This window comes from Mauremys reevesii, linkage group 5 (genome assembly GCF_016161935.1).
Source record: "Mauremys reevesii isolate NIE-2019 linkage group 5, ASM1616193v1, whole genome shotgun sequence".
In the NCBI taxonomy this organism is placed as follows: domain Eukaryota; kingdom Metazoa; phylum Chordata; order Testudines; family Geoemydidae; genus Mauremys; species Mauremys reevesii.
The window spans coordinates 104520195-104547043 of record NC_052627.1 but is presented as its reverse complement, the minus strand read 5'-3'; the positions used below and the strand labels follow the sequence as shown (position 1 = coordinate 104547043).

The following is a 26849-nucleotide window of genomic DNA, read 5'->3' as shown; positions in this document are numbered from 1 at the left end:
ATTGCATTTCTGGAAGATATTCAGTTACTGTGATGAAGAGAGTGGTATAAGAACTTTTCTAGAAAAGAGCTTGGTGTGGACTGATGCATTTAGAAAATCCATCCAACTTCTGACACCAGTCTGCTGGACAGTGCTGTTACCAAGACGCCAGTGCCTTAAATAGCTATCTGATTGCATTTCAAATTGCTGTGATTTGGCTGGTCATGAAGCAAAACAATTATTTTGGATGCCTTTTATTTTCAGTTGGGTTTGCATAGGTGGTTTGGGGGGGAGAGGGAGGTTGTGCGGGGAGAATCATTCTACAGGCTGAGTATTGTGCCTGAGTTGAAGTACCTGTCATCTTACATGCCAAATATTCACTCCTTATTTATACACAACTGCCTTGTTGCTAGTGCATGGTGGAGCTTTTTACTCCTATATTCTTGGAACAGCTCTTAATCTTTGTTTGGATTTTGGAGAGGTCGTCATGCATAGATGATATCATTAGAGAAGGGGAAATTACTTACTAATTTTGCTCCTATGAAAAGATCAACTTGCAGGATTCTTGCTTGCCCACCCATCTTTCCTCAGAGTTTGGAGGTTGCTGGTTTTGAATGCATCTTTTTCTTGTTTATTCTTATTCTAATTATCTTCAATCGGCTTTTCTTTCTGATATGTATGCAGTGGTGTTGTAGCTGTGCTTATCCCAGGATATTAGAGATACAAGGCGGGTAAAGTAATATCTTTATTGGACTAACTTCTATTAGTTAGAGAGACAAACTTTCGAGCTTACACAGAGCCCTTCAGGTCTGAAGAACAGTTCTGTGTAAGCTCGAAAGCTTCTCTTTCTCACCAACAGAAGTTGGTCCAATAAAGATATTACCTCCCCAACCTTGTCTTTCTGTGATATGTCACTTCCTGCAGTTGAATTAAGAGACTAGAACTTTTGGAACACAGTACTTCTTGTAGCAGTGTGCTACAATCACTAGGAAGTCTGGCTCATGCTCTACCCCGCTGCCCTCAAAAGTTAAAAAACTAACAAACAACCCCATACACCTTCTGAGGGGAGTTCCATCACACTCACAGGAAGGAGCTAAGACTCACAAACAGAAATCATAATCCACGTCAGATCTTATAAAAGCTCTTCAGAGCAGGGGTGTTTTTTTTGTTTTGTGTATACAACACCTAGCACGATATGGCCCTGATCCATGATTGGAGCCAGTCAGTGCTACAACACCATAAACTGATATTCTCTGTTGAAATCATGACACACAAAAACACCCATGAATTCCGGCAGTCCTATATATATGTAACAATGCCTAACACCCTCAAGTCTCAACTGTCCAATGGCCTATGATAGCCTTGGCTATCTTCTTTGTGGGACTTTTTGGGAGGAGCCCTTTATTTTCTTGTTTGTTTCTTAATGCTGAAGCTATTACTTATACTTCCACTCAGCATCATTTAAGGTCAGAGTTCAGTTTTCTTTCCTTCCTGTGTGCCTGGTAGTGATTGTCTCCAAAACAAGTCATTTCATCATACTTTGATATATATGGAGGAAACAGTCATAAAATATTCAAATATGCTTGGACTAAATATTTATAAAAATATTGGTAGGTAGTCGAGCTTTATTTCAAAATATGAAATAATTGTCTGGGGTGTCACAAGAAGATTTATTACATTTGATTTACAGCTTTGCCTCATTCTCCCAGCAGTCTCTGTGCTTGTCAGTTCAGGTTTCTGTCCAGGTCCATCACATCTGCTGCTGTGCTTCTTGGACTCCACAGACACTCCTTTGTCAACTCTCCAATAGGGATGTAAATAGCGGGTAAAAAAGTAATTGTTTAAGCTATTGAAATTCAATCGGTTTAATGGGGAGCTAGGAGTGTTGGGGCACTGCAGCCCCCCCATGTTTTATGTGGGGCTCCGCTGCCACCCCATGTGTCCAGGATCCTGGCTGCTTCCTGCCCCACCCCCTGGCCGCACACTTATTGGTTAATCGGTTTAACTTACATCCCTACCATCCAAGCCCCTTTCTTTTAGGCTGGCTTTTAAATCCTTTTTCAGCTTGACATTTCAGTGTTGCATCATCTCACACCAAACCAGTTTTCTGATGTGTTTTCTCTCATTCCCCTGTGGGTAGGGAAAATAAGTCCTCTATCCCTTGTGTTGGGAAATATGTAGTCACAGTATTTCGTTTCTTCACTCTGTGTTTTAAAGTATTTAACATCCCTATGATTGTATCATTGTCTTGATAACCTGTTTTCCCTGAATATAGGTAAACTGAAAGTGTGGATTTTTGCCTCCCTCTCCTTAGCTCTTTTATTTGATGCCAACAGAAGTGAAATGATAAACTGCCATGCTCTTAGTTCATTGTGTATTAAAATACCTATGAGTAATGAACATAAGAACGGCCATACAGGGTCAGACCAAAGGTCCATCTAGCCCAGTATCCTGTCTTCCAACCGTGACCAATGCCAGGTGGCCCAGAGGGAATGAACAGAACAGGTAATCATCAAGTGATCCATCCCCTGTCGCCCATTCCCGTCTTCTGGCAAACAGAGGTAGGGTCATCATCCCTGCCCATGAGTGGTAAAGGAAACTTAACCAAAAAAAAAAGCTAATAAAATCTAAATTCAAAAATAATATTGCAAAAGTAATTGAGCTGCAGTTTAAAATAGTTTATTAGCCCCCCCCCCCACTACTACCCCAATAGAATGTATGTGCCTAGAGGGCTTGCCCAGAGTGGCATCAGCTGCTTTTGAGGGAAGTGCATTTCGGATATCCTCTGTAATAGGAGGAAGAGGAATTGGAGAAATAGAAATGATACAAAGAAATGGTGGGTTGAAACTCTTTCAGGTAGAAAATCATGCACCAAAGTAGAACTTGGATGGAGTGAAATGCTGTACCATGTTCACTCTGTATTAAACTTATGGTTTATGGCCACTAACTTTGTTTTGAGCAAACGGTGTCACTAATTGGTTATAAAAAGTAGTTAAAAATTAAAGTGCGGGCAGAACCTTTCTGAGTGTTTTAATGAAAATGTGTGACATGGCTAGTTGGACCGACCTGTTCCTTTCAGCTTTGCAATTTGATTTTTCATGAATCACCTTTTATAGATATTGATCATTTTAACATTAAAATTCTGAGAATACTTATTTACTAATGACTGCTTAATTTAAGGAATTCATTTACAATAAACAGAATAAATATCACAAGTAAAATTTAAATGGTATTTTTCTACATGCAGAAATGATTAAAATGTGATTAAAATTTGTATTGTGATTTCATGATGAATGCTTGCTAGTCGGGATAGCTTCATTATGTAAATACACTGAGGCCTTCAGAATTGTTCAGACCAGAATGATCTATTATAGGAAACATTTTATGGGGAGCTTTGACTAATCTATACACTGTCAGGTTAGCAGTCAGTGCACTGCTATTGTCCATGAGTACATAGAATTAAAATGTGAAGCCTGGTTTCATATGGTTCCATTACTGTTTGATTATTTATTATTATATTACCATAGGGCTTGTCAGTCATCGTTTTGCTCTTTCTGCATCTGAATTAGCTAATGCAAGTCATAATTAAAGTTGTTTAGACTGTGGCATTATTTATTTAGAACTAGAAATGTTCAGTCCTCTAGTCAAGCAGTTACCCTTTATTTTTATTGTTCTGTTTTTTTAAAGATAGTAATGTAAACTATTTTATAAAATCATTCATAAAAAGATGATAGATTAGAAAATTTTAATTGTTTGCTTTAATACTAACTTTACAGCTGTTCTTTGATACTTAGAAAAAACTGCTTATGAATATCAATACATGATGAGTTAAAGCAGCGATCTCCAAACTGGGGCGCACCCCCCACGTTCTGGAGGGCATGAAGGAATGTTCAGGAGTGCGGCAGACCCCAGGCCAGCCCCAATGGGTGGCAGGGAGAGAGCGCCACCCAGCCCTGCTCTGCCCCCATCCTCACTCCTGCATGTAGCCCTGCCCCCAGCCGCATCTCTGGCTCCCAGCTGTGGCCCAGCTCCAGCCATAGCTCTGGCCCCAACTGCGGCCCCGCTTCAGGCCCTGGCTCCTAACTGTGATGGGGGCGGGGGAGAGAGAGAATTATATTAGACGTAGGTGATGCGCCTTAAAAAGTTTGGAGACTACTGAGTTAAAGGATTACAAATGTCAATAAAATGGAAACCACTATATTTTTCTGACGGTCAGATTTTTTATTTTATTTTTTAAATAGATAAATATCCTTCCAAAGGGAATTTTTGTGTTAATGATTTTCGGGCAAGGCTATGGGCAGCTGTTAAAAAAGAAAACAAAACTCAACTGTTTGGTTTAAAAAAAAAATGCTATACTGTGGGGAATTAGTGTTCTATTGTCCATAGTAATGTGGGCTGTTTCATTAGCACATATACGTACAAATGAGATGGCTTTAAAGGCTTGCATGTGAAAAACAAAATCACAAATGATCAAGTCAATTGGAGTAGGTAAATGAGCTTAACGCTTATCTAAAAAGATCTCATTGGAAAATAGTTCAAAAGAATAGTCTAGGGTTCTGGAAGCTACATGGAAACTCACATTTTTCTCTTCATATACTAGATATCCCAGTTCTCTGAACTCGTAATTTTGTTCCACCTCTTCATTTTATAGCCTCTAAACTTCCCCTCGCTTCTTCACTGATTTTCCCCAGCCTCTCCATTACCAAATATATTGTTCTGGCTACTAGTAAGTAATTGTGCATTGAAAATAAGGAACTTTGGTAAAATCACAAGTATATTTACATCAAGCATAATTTAGTTTGTTGCAATTCGCGAGAGAATCTATTTTAATTCAAAACTTAATATATTTGTTTTCTGTATGAAGTTAGTTTAAATCTCATCTAATTGAAGCTGATTACTAACTACTTAGTAATGCTAGTTATTTTGTTGGGGTTCTCTTTCTCCAATCTAGTTGAACCAGCAGTCACTAGGGAAAGAAGTTAGCTTCCAGCCCAGAGGAAGCTTATTGATGATCTTGACTAAAGGGGTATAGGAATGGATAATGTCTGAATTACCAGGAGACTCAATTATAGGTAGATGTTAATTCAAAAATTCTGGGGGAAATCCTCTTAGAAATGGTATCGGTTAATATTTATCATAATCTGTTTATTTAGTGTTGTATGTGGCTTTGTATAGAGCAGAGGCCCCTGAACTGTGGGGTGTGCCCTAGGGGGGCACAGAGGAACATTCAGGAGAGTGCAGCAGGGCCTGGGCCATCCCCTATGGGGGGCGGGCAGGAAGCGCCACCCAGCCCCACTCTGCTCCCACCTCTGCTCTGCCTCGGTCCCTGGATGGGGCCCCAGCTCTACTCCCAGCCCCAAACCTGTCCCCATCTGCAGCCCCAGCCTTGGTCCCCTTACCTCTATCTGTGTTCCCCTTCTCCCCCGTCCCTGGGAGCCTGCTCTCTGCCTTAGCTCTGAAGGGCGAGGGGGATGCATGGACAGGGGTAAAGGGAGGTATGACCCTGAAAAGTTTGGGGACCACTGGTATAGAGAGAATGAAGACATGGTCCTTATTTGAACCTTATTGTAGTCAGTGTACTGGTTTATCTGAAACTGAGCTTGGAGACATAATCAACCAGATGGACATTTCTAACAAGAAACTTAAAAGTAAACCCTAAGATTACTTTTGACAATAAAGACAATTTCAAGCTCATTGTGTCCCTTTAAGGTAAATTACTTGATGGCTTGAGGCATTGTCCGCTATGAGAAACTGAGTCTGAAGCAGCTGTACAAGACAACACAGCTTCTTAATTAGCTGCAAACAAACTAAAAAACATATTACTTTTTTATATACTGTCACTAAAAACACCTAAAATTTGATTAGAGGAAAGAAAAATGTTTTCTAATTTAACTTTAGTTTTTTTGTGTGTGTCACTTTCTTCAGTATAGTTGTGTTTCGGTGCGTCTTTCACAAGTAAGTATTATGGGAGAGAAGACATCTTAAATTAGAAAATCTGATTACTACTTTTAACTCATTTTTAAAATTTGAGATTGACCATGTCCCTTTTAATATAAATAAAACCCAAGCACTAAAGATATCTATCTTAATATATTGGTGAACAAAAGTTTTATTTTGAGTGGTACATTTTAGACAAGCATTTCATTTTACTTAGAAACTTGTGAATTGACATTACCATTTTAATGTTACTATTCAACTCCTTGTTTAGACAAAAATGAACAAGTACAAAGCAGAATATCATCAGTGATGGCAAACTATTTTCCAAGTCTATAAATCTTAAAATGCAAGTTGTGAATTTTTCAATAAAACTGTTGTGACTAATTCTTACACTTCAAACTATTATGTGAGTATGTTACTTAACTTTGCATTTTTTTTCTTAGAAAACTATTGGAGTATTCAAACCAAAATCTGAAGAGCCTTATGGTCATCTGAATCCAAAATGGACCAAATACTTTCACAAGATCTGTTGTCCTTGCTGCTTTGGCAGAGGCTGCCTTGTTCCTAATCAGGGATACCTTTCTGAAACTGGTGCCTGTCTTGTGGACACCAAACTAGGATTAGGAGTGGTACCTAAAACTAAGGTAAAAGAGTTCTTATTTAGTACACTACAACTTAAGTGTGCAAAATAAATGAGGATATGATATTGCAGTGTAGAATCAAACTGAGTATTTTTATCCCCAACTTGAGAGAGAGAAACTTATATTGGAGAAAAACAATTTAATGTGCATTGCATGAGCCAGTGAGAGAGGGTTGAATAGAATCCGAGTGCGGGGAGGGCAAGCTGGGGTCCAGTGGCAAAATTGTGTCTAATCACTATAGCATGCTCCTTTCCAGAACCTGTAATGGAACCTAGGAGTCCTGGGGAAGGGAACCCACATGTCTCTGCCTTCAGCAAATAGCTGTTAAACCCACCAGAAAAATGCTTGTCTCATCCCTCTCCAGTGGTTGGTCCACATAGGAAATAATGCCTACTATTGCTATCAACTGTCCCCTAGCTCAGGTGATGAGGTCTGCACTGTGGATATAAAGCTCCAAATCCTACTGATCACCAATGTGGGGGATGATTATGGTTTTACATGATGGCATTTTTTTAGTTTTAAAAAAAACCCTAAGAAATTGCATTAAAAACGCTGCTTTGAAGTTATTTCAAAGTTGCAAATTCAAGCACTCAGAAGTTAGGAAATGCCAGAATTGAGATTGTTCTTGCAACTTTAATTCATTCCTTTTTGCATATGTATTATGAGACGGTCTTTAAATATGTGATCATACTATTTTTCTTCAAAACCGTTCCCTAATTCAGTGCCTAGGATGGATAGTGCTGTATGAATATATCAGGACTGCGTAGCAAAGGGAGGATATTGTCTGTAGAACTCTTGTCTTGTGTATTGCAGAAGGTGAAAGAGTGATGAATAGCGAATGAGGCAGGGGACTGCAAGAAAAGAAAGGATGTTGTAATGGTTAAGGAAATTGAATACCTATTTGGTCACTAATTGTGTGTGCATTTGCTTGGTGCTCAGTGTGAGACACTTGGGGCCAAATTACAAGAAGTGCTGAATGGTCAGAACTGCAACTGAAGTCAGTTGAAGCTGTGCTTTGAATGTATAAAGTTCTATAAAAATACCAAGTCCTCTGAAAATTCAGCGCCTAGGTGTCTAGACACTTTGGATAATTTTGACATTACTCTTTCCAGGTCTACATTTCCCAGCGTAAAAGGGGGATAATACCACCTATTTTCATGGCAATATTATACAGATAAAGTCATTAATGTTTGTGAAACACTCAGACACTTGTGAGAGCACCGTAGAAATGCCCATGAGGAAACTAATAATTTTGTATTCAGTACAGAGTTTGGATGGTGAGCATAAATAAGACCTGGGGGAGAGAGATTGAATGAGAAGATTAAAAAATATTCAATAGTTACATATTCATTGAATGAAGCAGAGGTCCCGGACAGAAAAATAGTACATGATCATGTTAGACCAACATAATTTGGCCCCCTTTTGCATATACATTAAGGTTGCATAAGGTTGGGCAACTTTAATTCATTATGTTCTAACTTCTGAGTGCTTGACTTTGCAATCTTAACATTCTTTTAATGTAGTTCTTTCAGTATAGTGGTAATACAAAGCATTGTATGTTAAAATAGGGAGCCAGTTCTAAGAGGACTGTAGTCTAGAATTTCCAGACCTATATGTACATTTAAATTTTCTGCTATCTGTAATGTTGCATGTGTGCAGCTTTTTTTTGCATTGAATTTGCTTGTTTTTAAATATTGCTATTTCCTTGGCATATTTATGATTGTTAGAAATCTTATTGTAAATCCGTAATTGAAGTGATAAGCAATTTTGAGGCATGTTTTAACTTGGATATTTTTAAGGTTGTCTGGCTTGTCAGTGAGACCTTTAACTACAGTGCAATAGACCGTGCAAAATCAAGAGGGAAAAAATATGCTTTAGAAAAAGTGCCAAAAGTTGGTAAAAAATTTCATCGAATTGGACTACCTCCTAAGGTAAGTTCTTCTGAGAAGCTTTGCATTGTAGTATTTTGTTACTGCCTTGGCTATGCAGGATATATTTTGCTGAATCAAAAAGAGGACATTCATAGGTAGCTTCAGTCACAGGAGAAGAAAGCTGGTATTAGTTTAGGGTATGTCTACACAGCAGCGTGAGCCCAGGCTCAAGCCAAACCCCCCTTGTGTCCACACGTTAATTGCGCTAACCTAGGGCTTGGACCCAAGGTCCCAGGATCCTGTAGGGCTAGAGAGTCCGAGCCCAGGTTAAACTGGGATGTAGGGTCTGAGCAATATTGTTTTGCTGGGTGCATGTGGCCCCGGAAGTCCTCCAGATGTATCCGAGTTCCTGGCTGCAGAGAAGCAGCGCTGCCAGAAGCGACATTACCACCTGGCCAAATGCACTCCGCCCTTCCTGTTCCATCTCCACTGCTGCATGGAGCTTGCCTGGAGCCGGGAGCAAAGCTGGCAGGTGGGAGGCAGTTCCTGATCGCCAGGATATTGGGGGTCATCCCTCCTCAGGCTGTGCTGACCCGGGTGCCCGATGTTTCCGCTCCCCACAGTTCATGTTCTGCTCTTTGGCCTCTCTGTGCCCTCCCTGGTGCTGCATGTGCAACGTGTGCACTCACAGTGGCAAGTGGGTGACAGACTCAAATCTTCCCTGCAGCCTCCTGCGGTGGTGGCTCTGGTTCCTCTTTGCTGTTGCGCAGAACTTGCCCAGAACAGGGAGCAAAGCTGACAGTAGGAGGCAGCTCCTGGCTGCCAGGATGTTTGGGGATCATCCCTCCCTTGGAAATGCTGAGTCAGGAGCTCTGCTACTCCCACTCCCTGCAGGGCAGCTGCTTAGTCCCTGCTCCATTCTCTGACCCTTGTTCCTGGACACCTGGGGCTGTTATTCCCTGGGGCTGCATATGCAGAGGCACCCAGGTAGCATCCACTGTGAGGGCAGTGAGTGGAAGCCAGCCCCAAAACTTGCCTGCAGCATCCTGGGGATCCATTATCCCTGACTCCTGGGGTGCAGTGGGGGCAGGGATAAGGGATACCCAGGGGATGATGAAGCACACTGTACCCCATGCCCTAGATATGCACTTCACTACTCCACAGCTGGCAGCAGCTAGGTTGCGGGGTGTGTGTGTGTGTGTTTGTGTTTTTCCTCTGGCATCTACATTTTATGTCAAACGTCCAAACAGACAAAAATAAATACAAAAAACAACCAAATGAAAACACCTTCATTGAACATCCTGTTGTAAAAATTAAGAATTGTGAAGTTTTATTTTAATCCTTTGATAGTCCCGGAGACCAATGTCCTAATTATCGTCTGAACTGGTGCACATGGGCATTTTCCTGGCAATGTGACTCAGCCTAGAGGTGGAGAGCCCAGTTCAGATTAGACGGCAGTTAAGTATAAAGCCTTCTCAAACTGCAGTCATTATACTGAGACAGCCACCAAGGGAGCTAATTATATAGATTATGTGCTCCTTATGGGAGTCCCATCAATAGCACCGCCACAGTTAGAAAATGCGGGGGGGGGGCAGTAGAGTTTCCCACAGTGCACCATATTCCTAGGGCTAGAGTCCCAACATGGGGGAGCGGGGGCGCAAGGCACTTTGGGATATATTTACTTTGACTTTGGGTGCACTGCAGTGTGGATGCCAGAGCCCTGGGTTTGAGCACAGGTCAGAAAATTATTAGCCTAGAGTTAAAATACAGTGTAGATGCTCAAGCCCAGGGTTTCCTGACACTAATCGGCTAACTTGAGTCCTACTAACCCTAGACTTACATTGCTGTGTAGACATGCCCCTGTTCAACAAAAAGACTGCCAGCTTTGGCTAGCTTTAAACAAGTTTCTGTCTACAAAGCGTATCATATTTTATCCCTCTATTTAAACATATTTTAAAATCTGGTGACTTTACTGCATCATTTTGCGTCTACACTTTCTACCAAGAGCATTCCAAAATTTACTGTCTCCCCACTGTATTTGTTCTTTACAGCTTTCCTTTCTTCTAGGTATTTTTTCCTGCCTTTGCAGTCTATTTTCCCTTCAGTATCTTTTCTATATTGTGTAATAATTGTTCTTTCTCTTTCCTTCCATCTTTCTTGTGGTGTTTTCTTGTCCAACTGCCCAATGTTTTCAGTCATTCTCACTTAGTCTGTCGTTCCTTTCCTCTCTTGGTTTCTCCATTTCTATGTAATGCCCACCTTCACTTCATCTTATAGAATCTCCTGTCTCCCTGATCAAAGCCTCACATACTACTTCCTCACCTATAAAATCATACACATGCTCTTCTTGCATCCCCAAAATCTCACCACGTGTTTTCTTGCAAATCAAGCAAATTCACACATGCGGGCTTCCCCCATTATCTGCTCACACATGCAGGCTACCCACAACAGCACTCCAAATGACACTTGTTACACATGCATTTCCCAGAAAGTCTCTGTCCACTCACATAGATTCATAGCAACGTGCAGCCTTTTGTTCTGAACACAACCACAGCCTCTCTTTCCTCCTGAGTGTTCTTTCTTTGCTGTGTGCCCTCTCTCACACGCAGTTTTCTTTCACACAGTTTTCTTCTTCCTCAGATACTGTACTATTGTGGAAATGATTTGGGGGGGTCATAAAAGTCATACAGAAGAACTCTTATTTTAAAAAATTATGGTGTTGCTGCCAGTTCTCTGACTCATACGTGAAAGGTGCGTATTTGTGAGAATGGAGGATTTTCTCCAATATCATGAAATACTGAACCAAGCATCACTGATGTTCACTTTGAGCAGAACAGCAGTTTTAGTAGTGTGTAGTGTCTACAGCTATTTGACTTTGTTACTCCAAACACTGTTCGTGACCTAAACACTTAGTCCATTGGACTGTTTTGTGCCTGGTAAATATAGAGCAAATTATTGAACAGATGTAGAAAACAGATATTTTGACTGGTGAAATAGAAGAGCGGGGACATTTCAAGGATCCCAAAAGAAGTTCTGAGATGTCAAGATCCATATGAAAAATGAGGACTGGTCTAGAATCGGGGTATATGCACACAGTCACTTTAGTCAACCTCTGTTGTTTCCACAGTTACTTCATTACTGCTGTGAAACATTTATATTTTCCTTTGCCATCTCTTATATGGTTCCTGAAGTAGTTCCAGTTTGACTGGATTGAACTGCTCTCAAATTATGACAATGGTAAAACTTTTTAGCTGCTGCTTTTCTTTCTGTAAATGTATATCATGTATTAATATGCTTGCTATATTTTGGTTTTGAGCATTAAAATATTCTTTTCTGACATAGTGCTTATATGCAAACTAAGGCTAGAATGCTGTTCTGGTGTAGTACTCTAATCATAAAGAAATCTGAAAGTGGAAATAGGTCAGTTGTATTTGAACCTATAAAATGTGGTTATCTAGAAATTGGGACAAGGGACTATTTTGTAGACTTAATACTCCAAGTAGTACTGTCAAACACTTTGTGTTCAGAACTCGAAAGGACATTGTCAGTTCTTTCAGTTAACTTTTAACCTTCACCTGTTTGATTACATTTTCTAAATGCACGTTCTTAAAATTGCAGGTTGGCTCCTTCCAGCTGTTCGTTGAAGGATATAAGGAAGCTGAGTACTGGCTCAGGAAATTTGAAACTGATCCTTTACCTGAGAATACTAGGAAACAATTTCAATCACAGTTTGAGAGATTGGTTGTTTTAGATTATGTCATCAGAAACACAGGTATCTAACGTACTGTCCCCCAGTTTATATCTGCTTGCTCATTTGAGTCAGAAATTGTGCTGAGTGAAAGTAACATTCTTCTAATACATTTCACATGCTTTTCGCAAATCTGAAACTCCTTTGCAGATGAACTTGTGAAATCCATTGTAGCTACAAAAGTTTTGTCTTTAAAATTTATCAAGTATCATAGCAGCCATTTAAGCAATTTTTGGCTTTTGTAAGGCACACTGAGGGCTAGAGCAATATGTAGCAAGTCAAGCACAGAACCCCAGCCAGGGATTAGCCTTTTGGTGTGAATTGGGGCTATTTGCTGTCCAGTTTCTCCTCCATTACTAGCAGAGGGAAGTCTCCCAGGACCTGTGCCTTTAACTTCCACTTCCCATATGCTAGCCAAGCTGTGTGGGGGACACTGGGATTTCAAAACCACTTAACTAGGAAGAGGAGCAACATCTGCTGCCAGATCTTTCTGCGGAGTGGAAGAAGATGGCAGCCCAGTTGCATATTACTTCAGAACTGGTCCTATTCAGTATGAGTAAGCCCTGGAGGAGAACTGTGAACTTTGGCCCTCAACATCTCATGCTGGGCAAACTTTCTTCTTTGTAGTTAGAGACTGATGTTCTGTTGCAGGCTATATAGGTGCCCAATTTCCTCATGAATGTGAAGGTACTTGGTATAGACATTTCCTCCACTGCTGTGCCAATAGTGGGTTCCTTCTTTTGATCTTCTACAGGTCCTCCCACTGCAATTTCCTCTTCCCTTCCTCCCCTTATTAGGGATGCAGCATGAAAGCCTGTTGAGGATGCATATCACTTTAAACTCCCTGAAAGAAGAAAGTATGAAGATAAGGATATCATTGTGCTTTCTGGTCACTGTTACAGTCTGGCAGCCAGTTTCCAAACTTGATCCCAGTGTCCCCAAACTTTTACGGATTTTCATGATCTGTGCCATATTACTTTTTCTCCTTAAAGTTAAAAACCAAACATGTAAAGCAGCATCCACGCAACCAAATTATGTACAAAAATAACAATAGTGGAACAGCAAAATGTTCAAAGTTTGGATGCTTATCCAAACTTATGATGAATCTAGATACACCAGCCCTCTGTCCCCACACAATCCCCTTTTACCCAGCACACCCTGTGGAAGAATTTACAACATGCCATTGTGTTTTCCTGGTAGAGAATGGCCTCTAAGGAATGAAGATTGTCTTCTATTCCCCTCCTCTCAGCATCTTTGGATAGACCTTTACTCCTGGGGAAATTGTGCACCAACAAATTAAAAATTCTGGGCATGATATTGTAAAATTATGCATATTTTATTTGTCAAAATAACACAATATAATCATGCTAGTTTCAATTATTTTGGTAATTTATTTCAAAATACCTATCAGCAAGTATGCCTGTAACAAAACAGACAACAATAAAGACTCAGGAAATGTTTTTTGGCAAGTAGATTCCTTATTAGGCATATTAATACAGAACTTTGAGTAATTCATTTAAACTACAATAAAGAAACGTATTTCCTGCACCCCTCACAAGCAGTGCAAAGGCTTGGTTGGGGGAGTCGGGCAATGGAAGAGCTGAGGGGAGAGAGAAGTAATTGCTGGGAAGGCGTCTGGGAGTGAACCTAGAAGATTATGTTTTGGGGTTTTTTTAGTGCTGTGGGGGAGAGTGGAAGGGATTGTTAAGGATTTGGGGAGCCTCCTCCATGCAGACCATGGTTGACCCCTAGCCTCTGCCCTTTTCCACGTGTCGCTGAACCCCCACTCAACCACCCCTACTCCCCCATTCCCATGTGGCCCTGCACCCCCACTCCAATTCATCCCCTGGCTCAATGTTGTCACTCCACTAGCTCCTGTACCCCCACCCCAATTTGTGTGACCCCCCCCCCAGCAGCCCTGTGTGCCCTGCTCTATCCCCCCCACATATCCTGTGTTGCCTCCACCTGGCACTGTGGAGGAAGACAGTCTCTGACACCTCCCTCTCTGTGGCTGGCTGCTCTGGCCCATGAGCCAGCTGCCCTCTCTTCTGGCACCACATCAGCCCTGGGTGGGCGAAAGGTGTAATTGCAGCTTCCTGTTGCCTCCCCATCAGAATCAGCAGAGGGGGGGAATTTGAGGGGGCATTAATTCTGTGCTTGCACAGTGGTGCAGAATTCCCTTAGAAGTAGATCTTTCCCCTTTGTGTGCTTAGCTAAAATTGTTAAAACATGGATTATTTTGGAGACGGGCCTTGCCCTTTCCCCACCAGCAGCCCAGAGCCGAATTCCAACTGCTGCTACTGACACTTCTCCCCTCCTCCCCACAACTTGATTGGAGAGAACATACGCAATACAGCCAACTTATTCTGAGAAAACAGGTTATAATGAACTCTGCTGACCTTCCTGATATTACATGGTTTGCTCAGCCAGAAAGGGAAGCTGAACATGAATATTTACATCTTTCCAGTTAATATAATACTAGTTTTTTCCCCCCACAAACTCTAAAACAAGTGTATTTTGATAGAAAAAATATTTTTGTGAATATTTTCCCTTGTTGTTCTAATAACTATCTTCAATTCACAATAGAAACAAATTGTTTTACAACATTATTTTAAGATCAGCTAATTGTAAAAGACTTGCAAGTCCTCACAACAACTTTTGTTTTCCTTTTTGAAGACAGGGGCAATGATAACTGGTTAGTCAGATATGAAAAGCAAGATGATGATATTGATCTTTCCGATAAGGTAAGAAGAATTTTTTTTTCAGAACTAGTCAGTTGACTCATAAAATTTGAGCAGTTTAGCTGGAATGCTGATGCACAATGTGGCTTAACTAGGAATGTGATAGTGTACTCCTTCTGGTGAAATATGTGGATTTCTGGTCAAATTAAAATACAGAGTGACCTGGATATAACAACTAATGGACTTCATATGGAAGTGGAAGCAACATTTTGTAGCACATGTGCTTTAACAATAAAGCTGTCTGCTAACATATACAAATGCAGTATCTTAGCTACTTTATTGATATGCTCTGTTCATCTAATACTTAGTCTTGGTTTTGTTGATTTAAATTAGATCCTTTGGGCTGTCTTGATGTACAGGAACTCCTCACTTAACGTTGTAGTTATATTCCTGAAAAATGCGACTTTAAGCGAAATGATGTTAAGCAAATCCAATTTCCCCATAAGAATTAATGTAAATGAGGGGCTAGGTTCCAGGGAAATTTTTTTCACCAGACAAATGACATATATAATACACACACACAGACAGAGTATAAGTTTGAAACAAACAATTTAATACTGGTACACTGTGATGATGATTATAAAGCTTGGTTGAGGTGGAGGAGTCAGAGGGTGGGATATTTCCCAGGGAATGCCTTACTGCTAAATGAACTAGCAATTGACTAAGCCCTCAAGGGTTAACTCTCACAACACTCTGCAAGGCAGCAGGAAAGGAGGGAGGGCAGGCAGAGACACACACCCTGCCTGTGAGAGGAAAAAATGCACATTTCCCCTTTAAGTAGCTGACCCCAAGCTTAAGTACACTGCCTTGTTAATTAAATCAGCTTGCTGAGCCCTGAGAAAGCAGCTACTGCCTAGAAGCTCCCTCCCTCCCTGGTGTGTCTCCCTCCTCCCTCCCCCCCGCTCTATGGAAGATGGGGTAAGCGGAGTGCAGGAGCGGGGGGGAGGGGAAGACACCCTGACATTAGCCCTCTTCTTCCCTCCTTCCCACCTACAGCAAGCAGGAGTTTCTGGCAGTAGCTCCAAGGCAGAGGACAGGAGCAGCACATGGCAGTGGGGGGAGGGACAGCTATTGCACAGGGAACTTAAGGGAGCTGATACGGGGGCTGCTGGTCCACCCTTGTTCTAACGATGCACCAGCTAGCTGCAATGGGCTGCTCTTCCTGTAAGCAGTGGACAAAACAGATGGCTGCCAAACGACATTAGATGGGAGCATTTCTCAACTTTAAACGACCATGTTCCCTAATTGATCAGCAACTTAACATCGAAACAACTTTAACCAGGACGACTAAGTGAGGAGTTCCTGTAGTTGCTTTTGGTCATTTATACTGTTTACAGGGGTGAATAAGTGGATCCAAACCTTATCCACCTGACTTGGCCTCATTTTGAGTACCCCCACTTAATGCCTTTATTTTTATTTATTTTTTTGTTCAGTCTAAAGCACTTGTGGTGTTACTAAACCAGCTATATTAAAAAAAAAATAATGCAGTTTACTGTATACTTAATTCTGTGTATACCTTATGGATATTTCAATTACTAGTAACTTGGAGATGTTCTTACCCTAGGATATCCAATGGACTACCAGTAAAGAACCTGTTATTAAAATTGCTGCAATTGATAATGGTTTAGCTTTCCCCTTTAAACATCCTGACGAGTGGAGAGCATGTGAGTATTGAGTTCTTTAATCTTCAATTTGAGGGAATAACTGTCTTCAGACTGTAATTTGAGAATACTTACTATATTTTCACCACAGTAACTTTTGTTTTTATTGAACAATGGTGTATTTTTTCCTTGAGAAAATAACCAATACGGAGTGACTTTTTACTGTTTTTTGGAACGTGTTTGTGCTTCGTAGTCGCTCACTAGCTTTTTTTTTCACCCCACTGTTAATGGATGTTACCAATAGGATGAATTGATATGAATACCTACTTAGATATGTGGGGTTGGAAGGGATTTAGGGATGCATCTTTCATGAGCCCTTTCTGCTTGCTATCATAAAATTTCTCTTGAGTGCTAAAATTCCCTGATTATTTCTGTAAATGGAAATGGTCCTATTTCTTCCTATTACAAAACAAGGTATTCTTCATCCTTTTGTAATGCTTATTGAAATTAGTAGACAAATACAAAGTGACATATAACTTCAGCCTTATTCTGTTGTACAGACGTTAAGGTAATCTTTACCTGGTACAGCAAACTTAAGTACAGTGGATGCTGGTTAATAACAATACCAATCTTAACTTTTGGTTAAGAGCAACATTTTGCTGAGAGTTGATCCCTAGTGGGATTTGACTATTGGCCTCAGGCATGCTGCTTATTAACACTTTTTTGGAAGAAAGGCAGGCAGACTTGTGAGGCTGCAGCCAGGGAAGGAAGCACTGAGATGTGCCAGGCACTGGCCTCAGGCTGGTGTGTGGGTCTGCAGCCAGGGAAGTCACGTCCCAGCGCTTCCTTCCCTAGCCGCAGCCCTGCAAACCTGCTTTCTGCTTATGGGCAACTTCCAGATAATGTAATTTTTTGCTGAGAACTGAGAAGTGACTATATGTGGAATCCACTGTATTGTGATACTAAAATTAATAAAATGTATACTGAACAGAAAAATAGTAATGCTCTTTAATCTCAGCATATAAGCCTCCTTAAATTAGACAAGATTGGTGCAATACTATTTGTAAAAATTAAACATGCATCTCAGTGTAGTTCAAAAGCCTTAACTCTGGGGTGCAGAGCTGCTTTTGTCTAAAAAGCATTATATAACTTACATAAACTTCATCTTATGTTCTTTCACAGATAGCATTGAGAAAAAAGTTGCTGGAGTTGTTAATTTTTATTTTTCACGCTATTTTTAAGAAAATATTTTAGCAAGTTAAGATTGACTTTTACTCAAAAATTATAGTTAGATTATATTTTTAAATCAAATAATCTGGAAGTAGTTTTATTTGATCATAGACAGTATTTCACTCCAAGACAAACTATATAACCGATGGGGAGATAGGGAAAGTAGAGACTTTTATTTTGGAACGAGTAACCTTTTTTATTTTTATTCTAGTAAATATTTGTTGTTACCCTAATTACCTTTTTAAAATTTCTTCTGTTGTCTCTCTGAAAAACTAAAGCCTTTACAGCAATCAAATTTAACTTGTAATTACAGGCAAACACAGTGAATGTAATAGTGGCAAACAAATTTGGAATATGATGTATGTAAATAACCTTTGGTAACTGTTGACTGACAGATGGTTTAGTATTTTGATACCTAATAAGTTATTTCCTAAGATTTCTGCCCGTATCGGATCATTTGATTCTAACTTCTACCTGTTAATTAATCAAGAAATTGAACTGTTTTTTCCCATTAGATCCATTTCATTGGGCTTGGCTTTCTCAAGCAAAAGTTCCTTTTTCCCAAGAGACCAGAGATTTGATTCTCCCTCGTATTTCTGACATGAACTTTGTACAGGATCTTTGTGAAGATCTTTATGAACTGTTCAAGGTGATTCAGAATTCATTTTTAATTGAGAAGGGATAGTTAATTGAGTAGTATATGTGGAAGAAAAATTTAATTGTTAAAAGCTAACTTAGAAACTTGTATTGCTTTACTTAATTATTTCACAATATGTGATACTACTTGTGCTTTACCGCTAATGCTAGGATGGCAAAACGGGTACATAGGCTGACATATAGTAGTCATACATCCCCCTCTGTAAATGTTATGCCCTTGTATTGTACACGAAAGATTTGAAGTTGTTGGTAATCAGCTTTATTGATGGGTAATAGTCTCCTTTCTTACACTTAAATTTTATATAATCAATTAAAAATCACTAAACTAATAACTAAAACATGTATTTAAATACATTTGTCACTTAAGGTGCCTGACAACATGCACTTCAAATAAACAGTAATAACTTGGGGGGAAAAGCTTCACTGTAATATCAGGTATTACTCCAGCTGGTACATATTTAAAATATTTCATTTTACATGTGCCTTCAAAGCGATATTAAAACCTGTGTCATTCCATTAATGAATGGGCTTCCAGTCAGAGGTTTTGTCAGTTTTATTTTAAGATATTCAAACCATATATTGTCGTGAATACACACACCCTTTTACTCTGTTTATTAAAGCATTGAACACAACTATAATCTTAGTAAAGGGGACTTATATAAATTCTAATCTTGTAAAATATGAACATTTATCATGCTGTATACTCCAAATGACCGGGGGGGGGGTGTATTCAGCATGCAATTCTGATTGGAAAAGTCAGGTCCTGAAACACATTCATTAATGTAATTTCGTATTTGTCTGACTTAAAATTATTAAAACACCACAATCAAAATTGTCACTAACTAACACCCATTGTTAGTCACAGTAGAAATGCGAAGGATTTAATGGATCTGGAGACAGACCTGTCCTTTCTCTCATATAGGTAGTTTCTGCACATTGGGGTTGAGTAACATTTATGGAAAGGTGGTTTTAAGCTTGCACTGTTCCTGCTCGTGCTGTTTCTGTTTTGTCTTAAAGGGTACTGTCAACAGAAATACTCCACTTATATCTGAAACTTTTTACTGTTATAGGTAATACCTAATTAATTAAAACTGAAAGACAATAAAGAATCTATTTTCAGTTACTTTGCGCAGTTTATAGCACTCTATTTTATAGCCTGCTTCCCTGTTTCCCTTATATAGGTCACCTTGTGTGATTCTTTCACACAATAATAGGTGAGACATATTTTAAAATCACAAAAAGAGAGAACTGGGGACAGCTGAAGTATCTGAAACTACTTCTAATTCACTTTGATGTTGACAGTGTCCAAGTCCAGTCTGTCATCTTTCACAGCTACTACACTTAATTTTATAATTGCTTTTGTACTGGGAATTTCCTTCCTAGTTATAGTTTGTCTCAATCATAAACTTTAAAATTTTACAAAAGGTCAGTGCAATTCTTAGAATAAGATTGTGTTTCCAAATACATCTGGTTTTAAGAATGGTAAAATGTTTTGAAAATAACTGCTGTGTTTTTATTTTGAATAAAGACCGATAAAGGATTTGACAAGGCTACTTTTGAAAATCAAATGTCAGTGATGAGGGGACAGGTATGGCTGATTTTTAAATTCCTTCCGACCCATTTTAAAAATTGTACCACTTAGTAAGATATTTAAGATTGTTGCTGTATTTCTTAATAGTTGCGTGATTTTTCAGATCTACCTGAAACTAACTGCTGTTAAATTGAAAGGGAGTTATGCGTGATTAATATCTCTGAAAAATCTAGCCAAATGGCCATGAAGACTGAACTTAATGTTTCTTTCCTAGTGGTTGTTCCCATTCGTTAGGATAGAAATGAGGCAGCAGGGAAGCTTATATTGATGTTGGTCTTTCTGTCTGTGTTTTACAGCTAAAGAAATTCCATTTCTGATGCTATTAATGTAGCATCTCTTAACAGACTCTATAATAATTCAAAATTAAAGCTTAGTAAAAGGGTTTTATGGACTTTCAACAAAATATAGTGATAAACTTTGATTAATAAACTGTATTTAGAGAAACTGGCATACAGCTAAATCAGCAATTGAGAATATGAATTAAATTAGCAGTTAACTTGAGATAAATGTGAATGCTGAGGAAACGTCACCTGACCTTAACAGTATGTTTATTTCTTGAAAGACAGTTTTGTGAAACCTAGCACATCCTAAGTGTGTGACAGAGCAACAGGAACTCCTTACAAATCATTCATTGTACCACATGTTTACACCTTGGGATTTACAAATTAAGTGCATTTCAGTTAAACTGCAATTCAATCTTAAAGTATAGAATTCTATCTAGTGGTTTTATTGAGACTGATTCTGATCAAAATGCATACTTTTTAGTATGATGTTTACACAGTGAATTATTCCACTTTGAGTAGTTTAGCAGTTTATGTAAACACAGATATACCTACTTCCCAGAATTATTGAATGAAATATCAAAAGGATAAATTTCTTTCCACCTGTCTTGCGCACCTCTGGAGTACTACACAACCTGCTTGCTTAGCTGGCTTCTCTAGCATGTAACACACAGGTTATGCTCATTATGCATCAATCATTAGTTGATTGGATCGCTTTGGAGTTCATTTTTAATATACCGTAACCCTCTTGGAGACCAAAGTCTCTGCCACCATAACTTTAGGATATTACATTTTATATTAGCTTTCTAGTCAAAACGTTGTAAGCCAGTAGATCTCCCAATGAAGTTACTATTTTAAGTTGAAGTGCTAGTCTGTGTGCTAATTAATGTATGTATGACTTGAACATAAGATTTGATTTGACAGAAAGTATGTCTTGTCAACAAAGTTTATTTGATTCTTTTTTAGGAGATTTACAAGTTTGGGGGTTACGTATGTTGCATCTATAGTTACCTTTGACTTTTGTGAAGCATTTGACTTAGTACTGTATAACATTTTGTTTAAAAAAGGGCACTATAAAATCTAGAGCGCACGTTGAATGGATTTAGAACTGGCTTACTGACAGATCTCAAAGTAGTTGTCATTGGAGAATCATCATTGAATGGGGGTACTTTTTGAGGGGTTCCACAGGGATTAATATTAGGCCCAATGTTAGTCAACATTTTTGTCAGTGATCTGAAAGTAAATATAAATACAGTGCTGATTCAAATTTATGGATGGCACAGACTGGTGGAAAAGGCCAGTCGTACAGATCGGGTGACCAGATGTCCCAGTTTTATAAGAACAGTCCTGATTTTGGGGTCTTTTTCTTCTATAGGCTCCTCTTACCCCCCACCCATCCCGATTTTTCACACTTGCTGTCTGGTCACCCTATGTACAGAATAATCTGGATTGCTTGGTAAAGTGGGCCAAGTCAAACAAAATGATTTTAATATAGCCAAGTGCAAAGTTAGAGGAATAAGGAATGCAGGTCAGATCTACAGAAAGGGGGGCTGTATCCTGGAAAGCAGTGACTCTGAAAAGGATTTAGGGGTCATAGTGGACAAACAACTGAACATGCGCTCCCATGCAATGCTATTGCAAAAAGGGCTAATGCGATCCTTGGAGGTAGGGAAGTGAGTTTTACCTCTATATAAGGAATTGATGAGACATAATGGAATACTCTCTTTAAAAATGCTGAATGCAGAACTGAATAATGTTGAAAAAATTGGAGCAGGTACAGCAAAAAGCCATATAAAATGATTGAAACTGGAGAAAACTGCCTTGTAGTGAGAGTCTTAAACTAAATAGATTGAACTCTTTATCAAAAAGAAGATCGAGATGACTTCATTATAGTGTATAAGTACCTTCACAGGGAGAAGAGAAAGGGCTCCTAAATCTAGCAAAGAAGAAACAATGACTGGAAGCTGAAGCCAGACATTTTCAAATTAGAAATAGGTTATACACTCTTAACAGTGAGAGTGATTTAATCACTGGAACAAATTACCAAGGGAAATGATAGATTCTCTACCCCTTGATGTCGTTAAATCAAGACTGGGATGCCTTTCTGAAAGAGATGCTTTAGCCATAAACCAGTTATGAGGCTCAATACAGGGATAGCTGGGTGAAATTTAATGGCCTATGATATATAGGAGGTCAGATGGGATGATCTAATGGTCCCTTCTGGCTTTAAACTCTATGAATTTGATTTCCTTGTGCTCATGATTTCAGTCTGAACAATGCAGAAGTTATGCACGTTGAGTTTTACAGTGGCATTGTACAGGGTTAATCTGACCCTTTTTCATAGAAGTCCCTGGCATTGATGCTCTCTGAGTCAAATATGGGCCAAATATGGTACATTAAGTAGCTCTTCCGGCAGAAAAGCCAGTAAAAGCATATTTGTCAAAATGAACTGTTAGGCCTGGTTTCTGAAAGAACTTGTGAAAGAAGTTTGGTGTGTGGACATATGAAAGTCACATCCCCTTCTTCACAGAGTTATCACTGGGATGTATTCATCAAGCACCAAACTGATTCAAGTGAGTAACCTTCTCATGACACGCTGGTAACTTGCCACTGAAAATTGATTATTTAACAAAATAATTCTGCAAAACCTTTAACTTAGAATCAAGACAAATCCTAGTTTAGAAAAGCCTTTTTTAAATAATAGAGATCCAGCTAAGATTTTACTGTTCAATACCATATTCTCTTAAGAATTCTTAGACCCTTTTGTATTCCAAGCAATTTTCTGAAGATATTTCAAGAATTACACCAAAATGTCTGTTGACTCACAAGAGTCATTGGATTCAGCACAAACTGAGTAGGCCTAGCAGCTACTAGCTGCATTAAGAGACATTCTCTTCCCTTAAGCCATGTATCTCAGGGATCCATGTAACTAAAAGCTTAGACACTTCTCTGTGTAAAGGCTATAATAGCATCACTAAAGTTCAGCATAGTCTGGATGCCCTAAAACTTCCCTTCTTGTAATGTAAAATAAAAAAAATTGTTCCGTTTCAAAGGTTTCATGAAAGACATGAGGGAATAACTAGGATAACTGCATTTTAGATGGGTTTTTAATTTAGCCTGTAATCATTCTCTTGTGATGTGAGACATTTCATAGCTAAAATCTTAGCTGGCAGACTTCTAAGCTAAGAAAATCTTAATGGCCCTCCTGTGTTTTAAGATATCTGTTTCTTTGGAGATGTGCTAGACTATGTAGACCTGAAAGCATTTCTGCATTCTTAACCTATTCCAGTAGTTCAGAAAGAACTTGCTTCACAAGATGTATTTAAGGCAGGGTTTGGTGTGTATGCTCTCAAGAGAAAAGATTAGTGGAACATTCAGCTGCCCAGTAGTATCTTATGTTGTTTTACTTGCAGTTTTAAAACAATGAGATTCTTTAGGAGAAAGATAACCGAGAAAATAGAATTACCAGAATCCTACAATCAAATTTTCATTGGGTACCACTTATTTTTATTTCTGCAGATACTAAACCTCACTCAGGCATTAAAAGATGGAAGGAGTCCAATTCAGCTAGTTCAGATGCCACGCGTGGTTGTGGAGCGAAGTAGTACTGGAAGTCAGGGCCGAATTGTTCATCTGAGTAATGCATTCACACAGACCTTTCATAGCAGGAAGCCTTTCTTTTCCTCCTGGTAGCAACATAAGAGGAAAGTAAATGTCTGTAATTCAGTAAGCTACTTTACACAAAAGGCTCTGCAATAATGTAATTCTGCTGTATACCGAGGATGCTGACTGCCAAAACCTCAAAACTTAACTTGAAAATGTAAAGATTTAAGAATTGTATTTTGAATGTAATCAAAGTTTACAATTTTTGTGTCAAAATTGTGAATCCTTATGTCAGGGAATGAGAGGAATTTGTCTATACTGTATTTTTATAGGCTGAATTCATACTAAAGGGAAAACTTACAGTTTACATATTCTGAGAGACTACTTTTTAATACAACATAGAAAAAATGCTTATTGTTGGATATAAATGTGAGCACATACAATTATAAACTGATCCTTTTTATATATGCTTTAGAAATGAAGCACAGCATGTTCTCTCTTTCTTTGTAAAAATGCTATTCAGTGTTACTGCTTACAGATGTCATAAGTTATTCCATGGGTTTTCATAGCCTAGTGAGTTGGAAAAATTAAAATAAAATGGTCATGCATTTAAAAAAGTGCATTAGTGGCAATTTTTGAAACTTGAAAAATACTCCAAAGGTTTTTGAGTTGGGGACCAAAAAAGCACATCTTAGTTTAATCAGAATTAGGGCAGATTTTTGCCCTATGTGTGTACACAACTTCATTTGGCCTCAGTGGGAGTTATGTCCATGTATTGTTGGGTGAAATTTGGTCTTTAGCCTTTTAAGGATCGCTTTGTATATTTAAATAACTTACGGAAAAATTTCTGTAATATATTGTCTCCATAGGTAACATTCTATAGTTCCATCATGACAACAAAATACTGCATAGTTTTGTTTAGAATTGATGGGTTGATTGCTAACACTATGTATGACAATTCAATGGAGTATATTAACTGACACCAAAGTAGTTCCCTGCCATTGATTGATGAAAACACTGGAGTGTTGGTTATTGAGCCACCCCACTTGCAACATTTTAATTTAAACTCTCTCCATTATTTATTGTGGCCCAGCAAAAGCAGAAAATAGATTGCAATGTGTAATGTACAGCAACACTGTCATTGGACTCCTTGCAACCCCATGTTTGTCTGCCACTTATTTGTTTTTATGTTGAAGCTACACAGTTTAAAATATAGGCTCATCTTCCACATTTGTGGCTTATGTAATATGGTAAATTATTTTTACTTCAGTGGTGTCCTTGAAGGTTAGGACCTGGGGTTGGGGAAAAACCGTTGTTACAAATATTGTTGCTTTTAGGAAACCTACAGTTTTTAAGTATTTCAGATATTGCTGTATTTTATAATTCCAAGCAATACTATTAATCCCAAGAACAAAATCCTTGTATACTGTTTTATATAATTTTGGGTTGATGTACATATTGTAGCATGTCAGGAATTCACTTGATTTACTAAAATGTCTAATCCTTAGATGTATAACTTACTGTGGTGTTTAAAATAAGACAGAGGCAGCCACCTTTATAAGGTTCTATGGCTTCAGTTTTTAGCTGAACAATTTCTTAAATTTTAAAGAGTATATTTAAGGTACTGGGCATGCTTACTTGCAATAAATGTCAGTCTGAACTGGACAGTTTGTGCCTCAAGTGTCTTATTTCTTAAGCTGGAAGAGGGCCTTTAAAAAAGAGTAAGTGAAGTCTGCATCCAAACCACTTTCTACAAGATAAATTGTACATCCATGTAGAACATTATTCGAATTTTTTCAATATTACATATAATAGGAAAGAGTACAACAAAAAACACTTGCAATGCCATTAGTACTATACTAACAAACTTACATTTGTTTCTAATAAGCAGTTGGATATACTGGATACTAACTTTATTTTGCATACTTAACATTCTGTTGAGACTCGAGTATTTGATGTGAAGAAGCTGTTCAGCCATTCATCTATGATGAGAGTGAAACAAGAATTGGTATTCTGAAAATGGTTACATTATTTAGCTATTTAGTAAATATTCTTTACCTATCTAATAAGCACCAACAACAGAAGAAGAGGATGAGTCCTGAATCCTGCCATTTCTATAATCACTTGACAAGTTATTAAAATAACTGCAGTTTCTATCATTTCCCTTATATCAAGAGTCACAGTATAAACGCATGTGCTGCCGCTCTGTTACAACTTGTCTCCTGCCAATGAATAGTAAGGAGCAAACAAGAATTCCTCTTGGCTGACTTTATAAATACTGTGAATAATATGCTTGTGAAACTAAGAAATGCAGGCAGCTTGACTCTAGTTAATGATCCTGTAGTTAGATACTTTTATTTTATTATCACCTGATCATTTCCCTTTGTGTTCTGTGTCCATATGTTGTCCAAGATAGCATGTACATGGCACACTTACTCATCTACACAGCAAAGAAAAAACAATGGCTGGCCTGTGCCAGCTGACTCAGGCTTGCAGGGCCAGGGCAATGGGGCCATTTCATTGATGTGTAGACTTCCAGCGTTGGGCTGAAATTCAGACTCTAGGACCCTGCAGGGCCAGGGACCCCAGAAGTCTACACAGCAATGTAATGGCCCCAAAGCCTGAGTCCCATGAGCCTGAGTCAGCAGGCATGGGCCAGCTGCAGGTTTTTCTTTGCTTGTGTAGAAGCATAGTATCTGTTCTTATCAGTTTAATATCCTTAATTACCAAGGAAGAGAGTAGGATATTCCATATCCCTTTTTTCTTTGTTATTTTAGTTGAGGGTGACTCCTTGTTTTGAGTGTGTGTGTGTAAAACATTTGAGAAGGAGCAGAGGTCCTATGGAGTCACAAGGACTGCACTTTTACCATGGGAAGATAAACTTTCCACCTGCTAGTTTCAGAACCAGTATTGTTTAAAGAAGCAACTGTCCAAGTCAGAAGGGCATTCTGTGGTAGTTGACAACCTCC

At 38.9% G+C, this 26849-nt stretch overlaps 1 protein-coding gene across 5 annotated transcripts in view; it reads left to right on the top strand.

Moving 5' to 3' along the window:
* Window positions 1-25545, top strand: part of PI4K2B (phosphatidylinositol 4-kinase type 2 beta) — a 43438-nt gene extending 17893 nt beyond the window's left edge. For all 5 annotated transcript variants that reach the window (XM_039542525.1, XM_039542524.1, XM_039542523.1 and 2 more), the window contains exons 3-10: window positions 6360-6560; window positions 8357-8488; window positions 12047-12200; window positions 14853-14920; window positions 16482-16581; window positions 18264-18397; window positions 19934-19993; window positions 23797-25545. In XM_039542525.1, the coding sequence (XP_039398459.1) occupies window positions 6360-6560; window positions 8357-8488; window positions 12047-12200; window positions 14853-14920; window positions 16482-16581; window positions 18264-18397; window positions 19934-19993; window positions 23797-23970 (1023 nt within the window). In that variant the 3' untranslated portion in view covers window positions 23971-25545. The remainder of the gene's footprint in view (window positions 1-6359; window positions 6561-8356; window positions 8489-12046; window positions 12201-14852; window positions 14921-16481; window positions 16582-18263; window positions 18398-19933; window positions 19994-23796) is intronic.
* Window positions 25546-26849: the final 1304 nt, after the last annotated feature.